Source organism: Eptesicus fuscus, chromosome 17 (assembly GCF_027574615.1).
Source record: "Eptesicus fuscus isolate TK198812 chromosome 17, DD_ASM_mEF_20220401, whole genome shotgun sequence".
Lineage (NCBI taxonomy): Eukaryota > Metazoa > Chordata > Mammalia > Chiroptera > Vespertilionidae > Eptesicus > Eptesicus fuscus.
Window position 1 is genome coordinate 43,359,041 of NC_072489.1, and position 14,657 is coordinate 43,373,697.

Sequence of the window (14,657 nt, forward strand, 5' to 3'; positions counted from 1 at the left end):
CTACAGGTGAGGCACTGGTCGCCATCTTGATATCAAATGCCAGGCAAGCCGCCACTGGCGTCGCTCGGTAACTAAGGAGACACCGTGCCCCTCCCGCTTTCCAGCCCGTAGAGGCTGTGAACTACGATTCCCATCAGCTGATTATCGCGAATTGAAGGCGAGATGTCTGGATTTGGCTTACCGGCGCCGCGACCCCCGCCGCAGTGCACCGCGGGAGTTGCAGTTCGCAGTGTGGCCGCGCATTTCGCTGCGGGAAGCTCCAGAACTACAACTCCAGCGAGCCCGCGGGCTCACGCAGGCGCATGAATCAGCCGAGCCTCCCCGGCCCCCTGGCGGGTGCCAGAGAGGTGAGAGAGGGCGGGGGGAAGGAAGAGGAGGCGGGATCTGGGCGCTGCGTTGGCTGCGGTCTGGCATCAAGGGGGCGGCCCTGGCGGAGTGCAGACCCAGGGGCCCTCGGAGATTATGGACCCGGCCGAGGCGGTGCTGCAGGAAAAAGCGCTCAAGTTTATGGTGAGGAGAAGGTGCAGGCCGGGGAACGGTGGAGGCTGTGGCGTTGGCGCCGTCGCTGAGGCTCGGGCCTGGGCCGCCCGTCCGCCAGAGGAGGGGGGCACAGGGGTTCTGGGCCGAGGCCAGCGGCGGGGGCTGCTGAAGGGACGGGACCGGAGCTCCTGGGCGGCGGGAGGGGGGTGCGAAGAGGACCCGGGGGTGGGGGCAGCAGCTCCGCCATCTTGTGGATGAGGGACCCGTGACAGCGGGAGATTATTCGGGGAGGGGGCTCTGGGCGGCGCGTGGGGCCCTGGAGGGAAAGGGGCGTGGGGACAGTTACTGAAGAGCGGAGGGAGCCCGGAGGAGAGTCGCGGTTTGGCCGCTGGCAGGGCCTTCCCAGTGTCAGGGTTACGGGTAAGGCCGGGAGAAGAGGCGCATTCAGAGTGAGGAAGGGGAGCACGGGAGAGTGGGAGGAAAGATGTTAGAGGGAGGGGCACCGGCAGGGCTGTCTGGGGATGGATCTAAGGGTGGAGGAAAGCCAGGGCTGGTGGGAGAATTGTGGTTTTGTAAAATGAGGGGATTGAGAGAGCCCTTACCTTCAAGATAAAACCCCAGGTTGGCCAAACTAATGTTGACAAACTCCGGAAAGAAAGAGGCCTTACTTAGGAGAATAAGGACTGGGGCTATGGTGACAGCCCCTGGGAAAGGAAGAGGGTGTTGACTATGAGCCAGAATTAACAAATGTCAGAAAAAGGTATTCACACTCTACTTTGAAAGGAGAGGGTCGATGTGGTAAGGATGAGGTTGAACTGGCCAGGAAAACTGGCTACCTGAGATTGGGGACAAAATTAATATCTAAGAGGGTAAAACAAAGCAAAAGTTAGTGCTAAATTAGAGATAGTGAAATGTGGGGGCCAGGTACTGTGTCACTTTCTGGGAAAGGAAAGGCCGTGGAGATGAGAATCACAAGATCTGTAAGAAGTGATGAGATCAGTGGAGAAATTCAGGAGATAAAAGGGGGTAGGTAATGGGAGATGTCAGGATTGGTGGTTACTCCTAAGTTTTAGGTTGAAGCACAGTATGGGCTTAGATTGAATTTTGTGGGTGTGTTTAAGTCCTTTGGAGCCTAGTTTGTTCACTTTGTATCTTGCTTTTCTTCTACGCTTATGTTTGACAATTTTGTATAGTCTGATATTTGATGCTTTTTAATCTGATGCTTCTTGTATATCCTAGGTGTAAAACCAGACTTTGTGGTTACAGATAAAGAATGATGGGATGCATAGCCTTCCATCTTAACAGGTGGCCTTAGGGACATTGATATTTGCAGTCAAGTCTTCCTTTTTCAGAAGTAATTGTAACCTGTCACTCCAAATTTTATTTATTGATTTTTAAATTATTTTTTGTTAATCCTCACCCGAGGATATGTTTTTCATTGATTTTTTTAGAGAAAGTGGAGGGAGGAAGGCAGAGAGGGAGGAGGGAGAGACAAAGAGAGAGAGAGAAAGAAACATCCATTCATTGCCTCCCGCAAGTTCCACACAGGGAGTGGGATCAAACCTGCAATCTAGGTACATGCCCTTGACTAGGAATCAAATTCACAACCCTTCCATACTCGGGTTGATGGCGCTCTAACTATTGAGAACACCAGCCATGTCCCAAAATTTATTTTTGTTTTTTCTTATTTTATGTCTTTGCCTGAAATATCAAAACAAACATAAATAAACATGGACACTAACGTAATTGAATTTGGGTTTTAAAAGGCCCTGTTACAAGAATACATTTCCAGAGACTGGTCAAATTTACTAAAATTTGGTTTCATTTTGTATTAGTGCTTTCAAAAACACATAACTAAAGTTTGAGTGTATCATTAACAAAATTTAATTTTGAAGAAGAGGATTCTTGAATTTCTTCCCAATGTTGAAATCTAAAATATTAAGACAAGATTTTGAAAATTTTTTGTACTTAGAAGTAAAAGGACGTTGCTTTATGTCTATAGTGAACTTCTAGATTTAAGTTAGAGAATTGGCAGCTGCTTATTTTTGTTTTCCTACTTAGAGGTTGACTTAATCCTAATCTTGACATTTATGTCAGATTTATAGAATAGTATTATTTACAGATCATAAAGAGACATTATGAAATCATCATCTTTACTCCCCATTAGACCTCAGCCTGGGAAAATTTTCAACTACTTGATCTCTGCTTTGTACCAATGAGTTATGTTTCAATAATGGTCTCCTGATTGAGTTAAAGTGGACCTGGAGATGGCCATGTAGTAGTTTGCAGCTTTTAGAGCATCACACATTATTAGATGTTGAATCAGTTACTATGGGGAGAAGCTAATTTTTTTCTTTAATTTTAGTTACTTTCATTTTTGACTGCCTGTTTGAGAGAAGGCCAACTGGAAGAGGGTCACCAAGAATGACCTTAATAACTGAAGCAGAGAATGCAGAATTAGAGATTTGGTATTCTTTTTCAGCTCAGTCACAGTCTTATTATGAATGTAAGCCACAACTTGCCTATGGTTCCACTTACCCTGCCATAACATGTCTGTTTACTCAGTCAATTTTTTAAAAATTATTTTTATTGTTGAGAGCATTACAGATGTCCCCCATTTACCCCCTTTTTGCTCCCCTTCACTCTGCTCCTGCCTCCCCCACCCCAGGCCTTCACCTCTTTGTTGTCTGAATCCTTGGGCTATACATATATGCATGTAAGTTCTTTGGTTAATCTCTTCCCGACCTCCCTCCTTTCTACTCAGAATCAGTTTTGAGATAGGAAGACATTTTATTTGTATTTGCACCAAGTGACTAGAGCACAGTACATACACATGGAAGGGCTATCCTTTTAATCAAGTTGAAAATTTTGTATAGTATTTGGCTTTGTTTTGGCCTTACCCTTTCCTCAATTGTAAATTATGAATGATAATTTTTGTATGGATGCCCTGGTTTCCATAGTTTAAGAAAATGTAATTTGTTTAAAATGCCAAAATGAGCTGAAACCGGTTTGGCTCAGTGGATAGAGCATCGGTCTGCGGACTGAAGGGTCCCAGGTTCGATTCCGGTCAAGGGCATATACATTGGTTGCGGGCACATCCCCGGTGGTGGGTGTGCAGGAGGCAGCTGGTCGATGTTCTCTCTCATCGATGTTTCTAGCTCTCTATCCCTCTCCCTTCCTCTCTGTAAAAAATCAATAAAATACATTTTTTAAAAAATGCCAAAATGAAATGGGTATTTTATGAAATTTTCTCATTACCACATTAATGTAGTGCTTCAATTAGGAATTTTACAATGAAATCTTATTAATGAGACTGGTAATTCAGAATTGATCATAATTCACACATGGTCTAGACTTAAAGTTTACCCTTGGATACTTGTGAAGAATAGTTTAACTTCTAGAAACAAATGATATTAAAGCAGTAGTTTACATTAAAGAACCTATATACTTCCTTGGTCAACAAAATTATAATTCTGCAGAAAAGATAAACGGGAACTGGAAGAGGACCTTAGAAGAGAAATGAATAATAATTGAGGGAATGTAGGCACCATTTTATTTTATTTTTATTTATTGATATGAGAGAGACACATACACACACACACACACACACACATGCACACATATGGATTTGTTATTCTACTTAATTATGCATTCATCAGTTGCTTCTTATAGGTGCCCTGAACCCACAACCTTGGTGAATGGGGATGACATTAACCAACTGAGCTACCTGGCCAGGGCCAGTGCCATTGTACACAAACACGCAAACACACACACACACAAAATGTATATACACTTTGAATGATTATAAAGTCAGTGTTTATTAACATATAGTTCATTTTCAAAATTTAAAAGAACCTAAAGAAATGAATAAATTATCAATGCCTGTTTTTAAACTGATGACCATTTTGGTCTAGGCACTGCTGATAATGAGAAACAATGGAATCACAAACATCAAGAGTCATTTCATTCAGTATTTGTGCGCCCCAATTTGTCTACTGTTGCCGCTTTTGTATTGTAAACTTTTATCTTTTATGTATCCCCATTAAAAACAGTGGCATTTTAGGATAAATTTTATTTGTTCAAAGCTTACTCTGACTTGACTATAAATTATTTCAAATCAGTTAAACCAGAAAAGGAGTAAAAATTAAGTGAGTTATCAGCTATTAAAGTATGCTTAAAGATATATATAATGGAAAGATACATTGAGGGATGAATTTAGAAAATGGACAGGATAAGCTAGTCCCAGAATCTTAGAATTGGGGAAACATTTGAAACTTGGATGATATAATCCTATATAATAAAAGGGTAATATGCAAATAGACCGAACTGCCAAACAAACAATCAAAGTGTAATATGCTAATGATATGCTAAGGCTGCTCAACCGCTCGCTATGACATGCACTGACCACCATGGGGCAGATGCTCCGACCAGTAGGTTAGCTTGCTGCTGGGGTCTGGCCAATCAGGACTAGTGAGATGAGCCGGACATGCCCTGGAGCCCTTTCTTGGTTCCTCCCCGGCCCCATCGTGCACCAGTGGGGTCCCTCACCCTGGCCTGTGCCCTTTAGCAATCCAGGACCCCTTGGGGGATGTTGGAGAGCCAGTTTCAGCCCGATCCCGCAGGCCACTCCCCTTGAGAGGGCGCCAAATGCAGGGCTCGTGGCTGGTGAGCACTGCTGCGGCTGGTGAGCCTCTCCCGATTGGGACTGATTGGGCGGGAGCCCACAGCAGGCACAGTGGGGCCGGGATGAGCGCGAGCGGCAGGTAGGAGCTACAGGCAGCTGGACTGCGGGTTTTGGTTTGATCCCTGCAGGCCACACAGAGGGATCCCACCAGTGCACGAATTCATGCAATGGGCCTCTCAAGTAGGTCATATAAAAGAAAAAAATATATATATTTTTATTGATTACAGAGAGGAAGGGAGAGGGAGAGAGAGTTAGAAAAATTAATGATGAGAGAGAATCATTGATTGGCTGCCTCCTGGATGCCCCCTACTGGGGATTGAGCCCACAACCGGGGCATGTGCCCTTGACTGGAATCGAACCTGGGACCCTTGAGTCCACAGGCTGATGCTCTATTCACTGAGCCAAACCAGCTAAGGCTAAAAGAATTTTTAATACAATTGATAGATAAGGAAACAGTATAAAAGGTAACTTGCTGTGTAACAAACCAACCAAAATTTAGTAGCTTAAAGAAACCAAGTTAGCCCTTGCCTCAGACCAAGGACCAAAGGGTTGCAGGTTCGATTTCCAGTCAAGGGTTCCTATTCCTCCCATGTGGGAGGCAACCAGTTCATGTGTCTCTCTTATAGGATGTTTCTCTCTGTCTCTCTCTCCCTTCTCCTCTTTCCTACCTTTCACTCTCTCTAGGAATCAAAAACTTATTTATTAATTTAAAATGTATTTTTATTGATTGCATAGAGGAAGGGAAAAATAGAGAGAGGTATGTGCTCTGATCAGGAATTGAACCATGACCTCCTGGTTCATAGGTCTATGCTCAACCACTGAGCTGCACAGGACGGGCCAGTAATGTTCTTTAAAACAAAAGGATGCAATCCAGAACGATGCATTGAATTGAGTTGTCTTGTCTCCTTAGTCTCCTTCAATCTAGAACAGTTCCTTAATCTTTCTTTGACTTTCATGACTATGGCACTTTTAAAGATTATAGGCTGGTTATTTTGTAAAGTGGTTCCTCAATTTTGATTTATCTGATAATGTTTCATGGTTAGATTCAGATTATATATTTTTTTATAGAAATACCACAGAGGTGATGCTGTGTTTTACTTATTGCCTCTTATCAGGTGGCACATGATTTTTATTCAGTTTCTTTAAAATTAATGTTTTTCTCCTTGTAGTATTTTATGGGAAGGTACTTTGAAACCATGTAACTTTCTATTCATCAGATTTTAAATTATAGCAGAGTGAATTTTTGAACTCCTGTTTTGTTTTGTTTTTAATATATTTTATTGATTTTTTACAGAGAGGAAGAGAGAGGGATAGAGAGTTAGAAACATCGATGAGAGAGAAACATCGATCAGCTGCCTCCTGCACAACCCCTACTGGGGATATGCCCGGAACCAAGGTACATGCCCTTGACCGGAATCGAACCTGGGACCTTTTAGTCCACAGGCTGACGCTCTATCCACTGAGCCAAACTGGTTTCGGCTGAACTCCTGTTTTTTATTTGATGGGTAATAATCCAATACTGTAGTTATTTATTTTGATGATTAAATTGTTCCCTCTTTGGCTACTGAGAGTACTTTCAAGCTGCTCCCTTTGTTGTTTTGATGTATTCTTATCATTCTTTGAGCATTTTCTTCTTTTCTGGTAAAAGAAGATATTCATCTTGTACCTTTTTGCCCTGGTTCTGGAATCAGTAAGTTCTCCATGGAGCCCTGGTTTCTTTTAGTAGAAAATGATATTTAGAAGTCAAGATCTGGATGTCAGGTGTGCTCATTGCTATTGGGCTATCATTGCTCCCTGGACCTCTCAGTGGACAGGGGTCGGAAATATATGTGCATGTAAACACATACACACACATATATACACACATGTACATTTATGTCACCCTTTTAATATTATCTAAATATTTATTTAAAACCATGAATTCACACTCATATCTCCAATTCTAGTCTAATACCACAGGGTTCACTCAATAGTTTCCTTTTATAATTGTAACTTCTTTTTCTTTATTTTAAAAAAATCTTTATTGTTGAGAGTATTACAGATATCCTCTTTTCTTCCCCCCCCCGATTGCCTCACTCCACCTGGTTCATGCCCTGCCCCAAGCTTTCACCACTCTATTGTCTGTATCCATAGGTAATGATATCTCTATATATAAAAGGCTAAGTGTCCATCCATCCGACTGGTAGCTATGACACGCACTGACCACCAGGGTGCAGATGCTCAATGTAGGAGCTGCCATGACTCTCACTGGCCATTTAAAAATAAATGGCACCATGGACCTGGTGCCAATAAACCAACACTCGGCTTCCCCCAAGTGGGACACAGGCCGCGCCACAACCCCGGAGCAACACCCCACGAAATCACAGCCAATGCTGCCAAGATCCCATGGCGCAAAGTGTGGCCCACAGCCCAGCCCAGCCTGGAAACGGTTGCTGTGGGCGCTGGTTAATGATGTCATGTAGCAACACCCAGCTTCCTCTCCCTAGCAACTAGCCTCCTTGGAGTTTCTTCAGCCCAGGAACCCAACTTGCTTTATGGTCAGGTGCAAACATTTTACAATTTAACCAAATGTTTGTGAAGCGTTTTCACATGCCTCATCTCATTTGACCCTCACAGAAGTCCTGGAGTAGATAGGAGACTCGGTGGAATCCTATTTTCTTTTCATTAGCCAGAAAACGGAGATTTAGAAAGTTTAGAAACTTGACCCTACTGAAAAGAAGTAAGACATGGTGGAACTTGAAAAATGACTTCAGGTTTTCTCACTGTGCAGAATGTAGTCAAACACTTAAAATACAGTTAAATATTTACCCTTTGTTTGCCCTGTGTGATCTACAGTAATAATCTCCTTCGTGTTCATATTTACTGCTGTGTTGCTGACAATTACCTGAAAGAGAAGTTGGGGTGCTTCACTGGGCTGGAAAAGTTTAGCTAAATCAGAAAGCAGGTCTAATTAAGAAAGTTTATACATATAAAGCTCTCGCTGGTGCCAGTCGCACGCATGTGTTTTGATCTGTCATTGTCAGTCGTAACTTTGGTTGACACTTCTATTATAGAGAAAGGGGGAATAGCGACATTAAAATATTTCTTCTAGTTAATTTCCTTTCAATGTACACAAATCCGTGCACTGGGACAGTAGTATGCATATAAGGTCTTTGGTTAATCTCTTCCTGCCCAACCCCCTTCCCTCTGAGATTCATCAGTCTGTTCCATGTTTCCATGCCTCTGATTCTATTTTGTTCATCAGTTAATTTTGTTCATTAGATTAGTTGTTCGTTTATTCTGATTTTTAGATTCGAGATTCAATTATTGATAGATATGTATTGGCATTTTATTGTTCATATTTTTTATCTTTTTCTTCTTTCTCTTTTTAAAAAAATACATTTTTATTGATTTATGAGAGGAAGAGAGAGGAAAAGAGAGGAAGAAAGAGATAGAAACATCAATGATGAGAGAGAATCATTGTTTGGCTGCCTCCTGCACACCCCACACTGGAGATTGAACCCACAACCTGAGCATGTGCTCTGATCAGGAATCAACCAGGTCAGCGCTTAACCACTGAGCTAGGCTGCTACTTCATAACTGTAATTTTCGTTGCTACTTCATAACTGTAATTTTGCTACTGTTTGGAATGGTAATGTAAATATCTGTGTTTTCCGATGGTCTTAGGCAACCCTGCTAGCGGTTCTCAACCTGTGGGTCGAGACTAAGACCATCGGAAAACACAGATATTTACATTACGATTCATAACAGTAGCAAAATTACAGTTATGAAGTAGCAACGAAAATAATTTTACAGTTGGGGGTCACCACAACATGAGGAACTGTATTAAAGAGTCACGGCATTAGAAAGGTTGAGAACCACTGAATTAGTGTATGCTTAATTTCTGACTGGTCTTTTTTCATGTCTTTGAAATTCTCCTCAATATCTTTTAAAGTCTCATTAAGTCCCTTGAAACTCTCATTAAGTCTCTGAGCAACCTTTTAACGATTGTTTTTAACTCTGTATCCAATAGTTTGCTTGCTTCCATTTCTTTCATTTGTGACATGTTTCTTTGCTCTGCATTTTGGCTGCTTCCCTGTGTTTGTTTCTATGTGTTAGGAAGAGCTGCTATGTCTCCTCAAATTGATAGAGTGGCCTTGTGTAGTAGGTGTCCTGTAGGACCCAGTGGTTCAGATTCCTCAGTTACCTGAGCTGGACACTCTAGGTCAGTGATGGCAAACCTATGACACACGTGTCAGCACTGACACGCGTAGCCATTTCTGATGACACGCGGCCGCATGCCGAGGATGAAACATTTGCTGCTCCTGAGGATGAAACATTTGCGACTAGAGTCTTGGAGTTAGTTTTTTCCTCAAAGTGACACACTACCCGAGTTATGCTCAGTTTTTTGGCGAAGTTTGACACACCAAGCTCAAAAGGTTGCCCATCACTGCTCTAGGTGCACCCCTGTGTAGGCTGTGAACACAGTCTTGTTGTAGTTGAGCCTTGATTGCTGTTGGTGTCACTGGGAAGAATTGACCTGTAGGCCAATTAGCTGTGAGGACCAGCTGCAACTACAGTGGAAGAGCTGCTGTGTAGGAGACACCCCTCTAGAGCAGGAATTGCCTCAGAGGGGCTTTGGTACTTACTGAGTCAGCCCCTTGAATATGTCACTTATGGATGTGTAGAGTTATAATCTGGTATGGTCTGAAGCTGTCCACAAGGTGCACTGGCTCTGGGGCCTCCTGGGAGGTGCAAAGTCAGCCACTGCCTGGGGCCATCCAGCAGGAGCTACAGAGAGGTCTGCAGATGGATGCTACTTGTATTGTCCTTGTAAGTGGCCAGGCAAGGCCAAGCTTTGAATCAAGGCAGGCTGGTGGTAGTGCCTGGTCTTGGGCCTTTTATTGATAGGTTTGTGGCACACTGACGACTGCTGCTGCTTGTTGAGAGATTTTAGCAGTCTGAAGCCTAAGCCAGGACATGCCATTCATATGGAAAAGCTGCTGCAAATTGGATGGGGCAGGTCTCAGGGAATCTCCAGAGTAGAGTGAACAGTATGAGCCAGGCTGATGGAGATTCAGATATGGCTGCCAGTTAGCTCTGCAAAGGGGGAGGTCTCAGCATAGGAACAGTGACCACTGCAAACACCCCTCTCTGGGAGAAAGCCACCCCCAAGTTCTTGCCCTGATGCCAGACAATTCAGTTTCTCCCCGAATTTCCTTGGTTCTTTTTAAGCTGCCGCCCTGGCGCTGGAGCCTGGCCAGAGGGATCAGGTCCAAGTAAGTTCATGTGCCAGCCCTTTAAGAGTGACTGCCTGAGTCTCCAGCAGCCTCTGTGTCACTCAGCCACAATCCCTGCTGGTTTTTACAGCCCCAAATTACGGAGACTTCTTTTCCCAGCTCTGGAACCCTGAGCTGGGGGTCTGGTGTGGGGCTGGGACCCTTTGCTCCTCACAGGGGGCCTCTGCAGCTGAGGTATCCCTCCTGATTAAAAAAAAACAACCTGCCTCTTCCATGCCTCTGCCTCTCCTACCAGTCTTAATGTACTTTCTTCTTTACTTCTCTAGTTGTAGGACATTCATTCAGCCAGCTTTCAGGAGATTCTGAATGATGGTTGTTTAGTATTTTAGTTGTAATTTTGATGTGATTGTGGGTGTTCACCTATGCCGCTATCTTGGTTCTCTCTCTCTTTTTCTTTTTTAAATCCTCACTCCAGGATATGTTTTTATTGATTTGTATTTTTGGTTTTTTAGAGAGAGTGGAAGGAGGAGAGAGAGAAAAAGAGAGAGAGAAATTTCGATCAGTTGCGTTCACACCCGGACTGTGGATCAAACTCTCAACCTAAATATGTTCCCTGATCAGGAATTTAACCTGCAGCCCTTTGGTGTATGGGAAGATGCTCCAACCAACTGAGCCAATTAGCTAGGGCATTGTAACTCCTTTTTTTCTGACTGTAAGTTGGCTCTCATTATCCTCAACATATTTTCTTAATCAGTCCCCCTGTATATGACCAATCTCTCCTGTTGCTGCTGTTTCTGACACCCACCATGTGGGTGCCTTTGTCACCTTACTTAGCCTCCAAAATCCCATATCATGCTACTACCCTATTTGAACATCCTTCTCACTTCAGGCTCTGATACCCTGCACTGGGTTGCTTTCCTCACTCTATTTGGATTCCAGCATCCTGTGCAGGGCTACAAAGCTGCCATATTCCTGTATGGACATCCTCTTTATTCTTCTAGGGGAGGGCTCTGACATCCTCAGTAGATCACTGCTGATTCTACTACTCCATCTCTTTTAGACACCTGTTTTGTTTAGCCTTAACTAAACTGAATACAGGTTTTTCTTCTTTCAAAACTGATACTCTGTACTTATGAAACAACTCTCCAGTTTCCTCTCTCTCCCTAGACCAACATTCATTCTACTTTATTTCTGTGAATCTGAGTACTTTAAATATTCTATATAATAAAAGGCTAATATGGAAATCAGCTGAACAGCGGAACGACTGGTCGCTATGGCTTGCACTGACCACCAGGGGGCAGACACTCAATGCAGGAGCTGCCCCCTCGTGGTCAGTGCACTCCCACAGGGGGTGGGAGCAGACCTAAGCCATCAGTTAGACATCCCCGAAGGGCTTCCGGACTTTAAGAGGGCACAGACCAGGCTGAGGGACACCCCGCCCCCCCCCCCCCCCGCCCGAGTGCACAAATTTTATGCACTCGGCCTCTAGTCTCATATAAATAGAGATAGAATGAATAAGATTTGCTTGAAGTAGGAGAGGAGAAATGAAGAAAAAGAGAAAAGAGAAGACTAGAATATGGCTGTTGTCAGGCATTGTGACCATTTAGTGAAAGGGAAGGTTGCAATAGTAGTACATATGGGAAAATGAGTATTTGGTAAGTAAAGGTGTTGGGATAGTTCTTAACTTTAATAAGAAGACTAAATTTTAAATAAAAGGAAAAAGAAAAAACCGAGTGATGGTGATTCATTTTATACCATTCCATACTTATATATAAACGTATCCATAATAAGAGGTTAAAAAATTTACTCACCTAGAGCATATGCTAAACGGAAATTCTCGGGACCAGCTCTACTCAAATTCCTATGTGATAGAAAGCTCAGAATTAATCTAAACATTACATTTGGTTTTTGAGTAATTTCATAATCACTGTCTATTGTACTAGGGACACTGTTTTATCAAGATCAGGGGGCACAAACCTACAGAGCCTTTACATAGTCACTGAGGTAGGCCAAGTGCTTGGATGTGTCTAGGAGCTGAGAGGAAAATTAGCCAGACAGATGGAACACAGTGTCTACTGGCAACCCAACCAGATTTGTGCAGTCATGGAAGTTTAGCAAGGGCAGGATATACTTTTAGAGGGAGATAGTGATTAGGAGTCTGTGTGCAGATATTCCAGGGAGATCCAGATAGGCAGACAGCACCACTGAGTTCTAAAAACAGGTGGCAAAGCCCATGTTTCAAATTTGTGCTCATAACTGGAACTGGAATACCCAGCAAGGAACGAAAGAATTCATTCATTCAATTCATTCATTCATCTAACCTATACTTATTAGTGCCCACTACAGTAGTCCTATACTTTACTATGCATAAGAATTATTGGAGAGCATGTTAATACATACTGCAGATTTGCAACTCTTCCTCCACTAAATTTGGTAGGCTTCAAGAATCTGCATGCTTAACGAACATCTCAGTGTTTCTGATGCAGATACTTCTCTGATCACACTTTGACAAAATGTCTAGTCCACTGTGTCCTGGCCAGTGTACCAACATAGAGTGAGTCGGGGAAACATTGTGGCTAGAACCTTGTACATGGGGAACAGAGTAAAAAGGAGTTGAGTTAACTGGAATCAGAAGTGAAGTCAGGTGCTAATAATCTTGCAATATATACTTATTAAATCAACATGTTGTACACCTTAAACTTGCACAATATCAATTATATCTCAACTAGAGGCCCGGTGCACGAAATTCGTGCACGGGGAGGGGTGTGTCCCTCAGCCCAGCCTGCACCCTCTCCAATCTGGGACCCCTCAAGGGATGTCCGACTGCCCGTTTAGGCCCGATCCAGGTAGGATCGGGCCTAAACGGGCAGTCGGACATCCCTCTCACAATCCAGGACTGCTGGCTCCCAACTGCTTGCCTGCTTGCCTTCCTGATTGCCCCTAACCGCTTCTGCCTGCCAGCCTGATCACCCCCTAACCACTCCCCTGACAGCCTGATTGCCCCCAACTGCCCTCCCCTGCAGGCCTGGTCCCCCGCAACTGCTCTCCCCTGCAGGTCCAGGTCCCCTCCAACTGCCCTTCCCTGCAGGCCCTGGTCCTCCCAAACAGCCCTTCCCTGCAGGCCTGGTCACGCCCAACTTCCCTCCTCTGCCGGCCTGGTCACCCCTAACTGCCCTCCCCTGCAGGCTTGATTGCCCCCACTGCCCTCCCTTGCAGGCCTGGTCCCTCCCAACTGCCCTCCCCTGCTGGCCATCTTGTGGTGGCCATCTTGTGACCACACGGGGGCAGCCATCTTGTGTGTTGGAGTGATGGTCAATTTGCATATTACCCTTTTATTAGATAGGATAATGCTGAAAAAGAGTGAAGGCAGAGTGACAAACCTTATGCCAGAGGCTTGGGATCTCTTCAAATTCCAGCTGATTTGTAATAATTTGGTTTCTAAAAAGAATTTACTTCTGGGGGCCAAGTGTTTGCAGCTAGAGAAATTGGTGAACTATGGAGGGGGGCAGAAAAATAAGCAAGATATGCCATTTATAAGAGGTATATTTAGTAGAAGAAAAATGGCAACATCCCCAAATATGACCACTCTAGGTATTCTATAATTATATCACATTACAACTGGTAGTCCTTCCTGGTCCTATGAAAATGTTGTGGATAGGTCTAACATTTTATTGTTAATACTAGAGGCCCGGTGCACGACATTCATGCACTGAGGAGGGGATGTCCCTCAACCCGGCCTATGCCCTCTCACAGTCCGGGACTCCTTGGGGGATGTCCGACTGCTGTGGAGGCAGGAAGGCTCTGGCTGAGCGGCGCTGACCACCAGGGGGCAGCTCCTGCATTGACTGTCTGCCCCCTGGTGGTCAGTGCACATCATAGCGACTGGTCGTTCTGCTGTTCGGTCAATTTGCACATTAGCCTTTTATTATATAGGATTCTATGACCCTATCACATATGTAAAAGTAAATGACAACAGTCTACCTCAGCAGTTGTTTTCTAGATCTCTATGTAGAAATAATGTCAAGAAATAAAGGAAGAAGTTCGAGGAATCATGGAAGTGTTGCTTAAAGCAACAGGCATAACTGAATGGTAGGGAAAGTTATGATGAAAGATTAGTCTCTTCTACAATTACATGACTGGAATTGTTCTTTTAAGCAAGGGCCTCATGCTGACCTCAAAGGACAGACACATAGCCTTGGCTCTCTGACCTCAAGTCTTTTATCTTTCTTCCTTGGATCAGCCAGAGCATCTTCAAAATAGAGGAAGATGTAATT

General features: G+C 43.9%; 1 protein-coding gene across 2 annotated transcripts in view; it reads left to right on the forward strand.

Moving 5' to 3' along the window:
- The first annotated feature begins 366 nt into the window (after positions 1 to 366).
- Positions 367 to 14,657, forward strand: part of BTRC (beta-transducin repeat containing E3 ubiquitin protein ligase) — a 164,282-nt gene continuing 149,991 nt past the window's right edge. For both annotated transcript variants that reach the window (XM_054728656.1, XM_054728660.1), the window contains exon 1: positions 367 to 510. In XM_054728656.1, the coding sequence (XP_054584631.1) occupies positions 463 to 510 (48 nt within the window). In that variant the 5' untranslated portion in view covers positions 367 to 462. The remainder of the gene's footprint in view (positions 511 to 14,657) is intronic.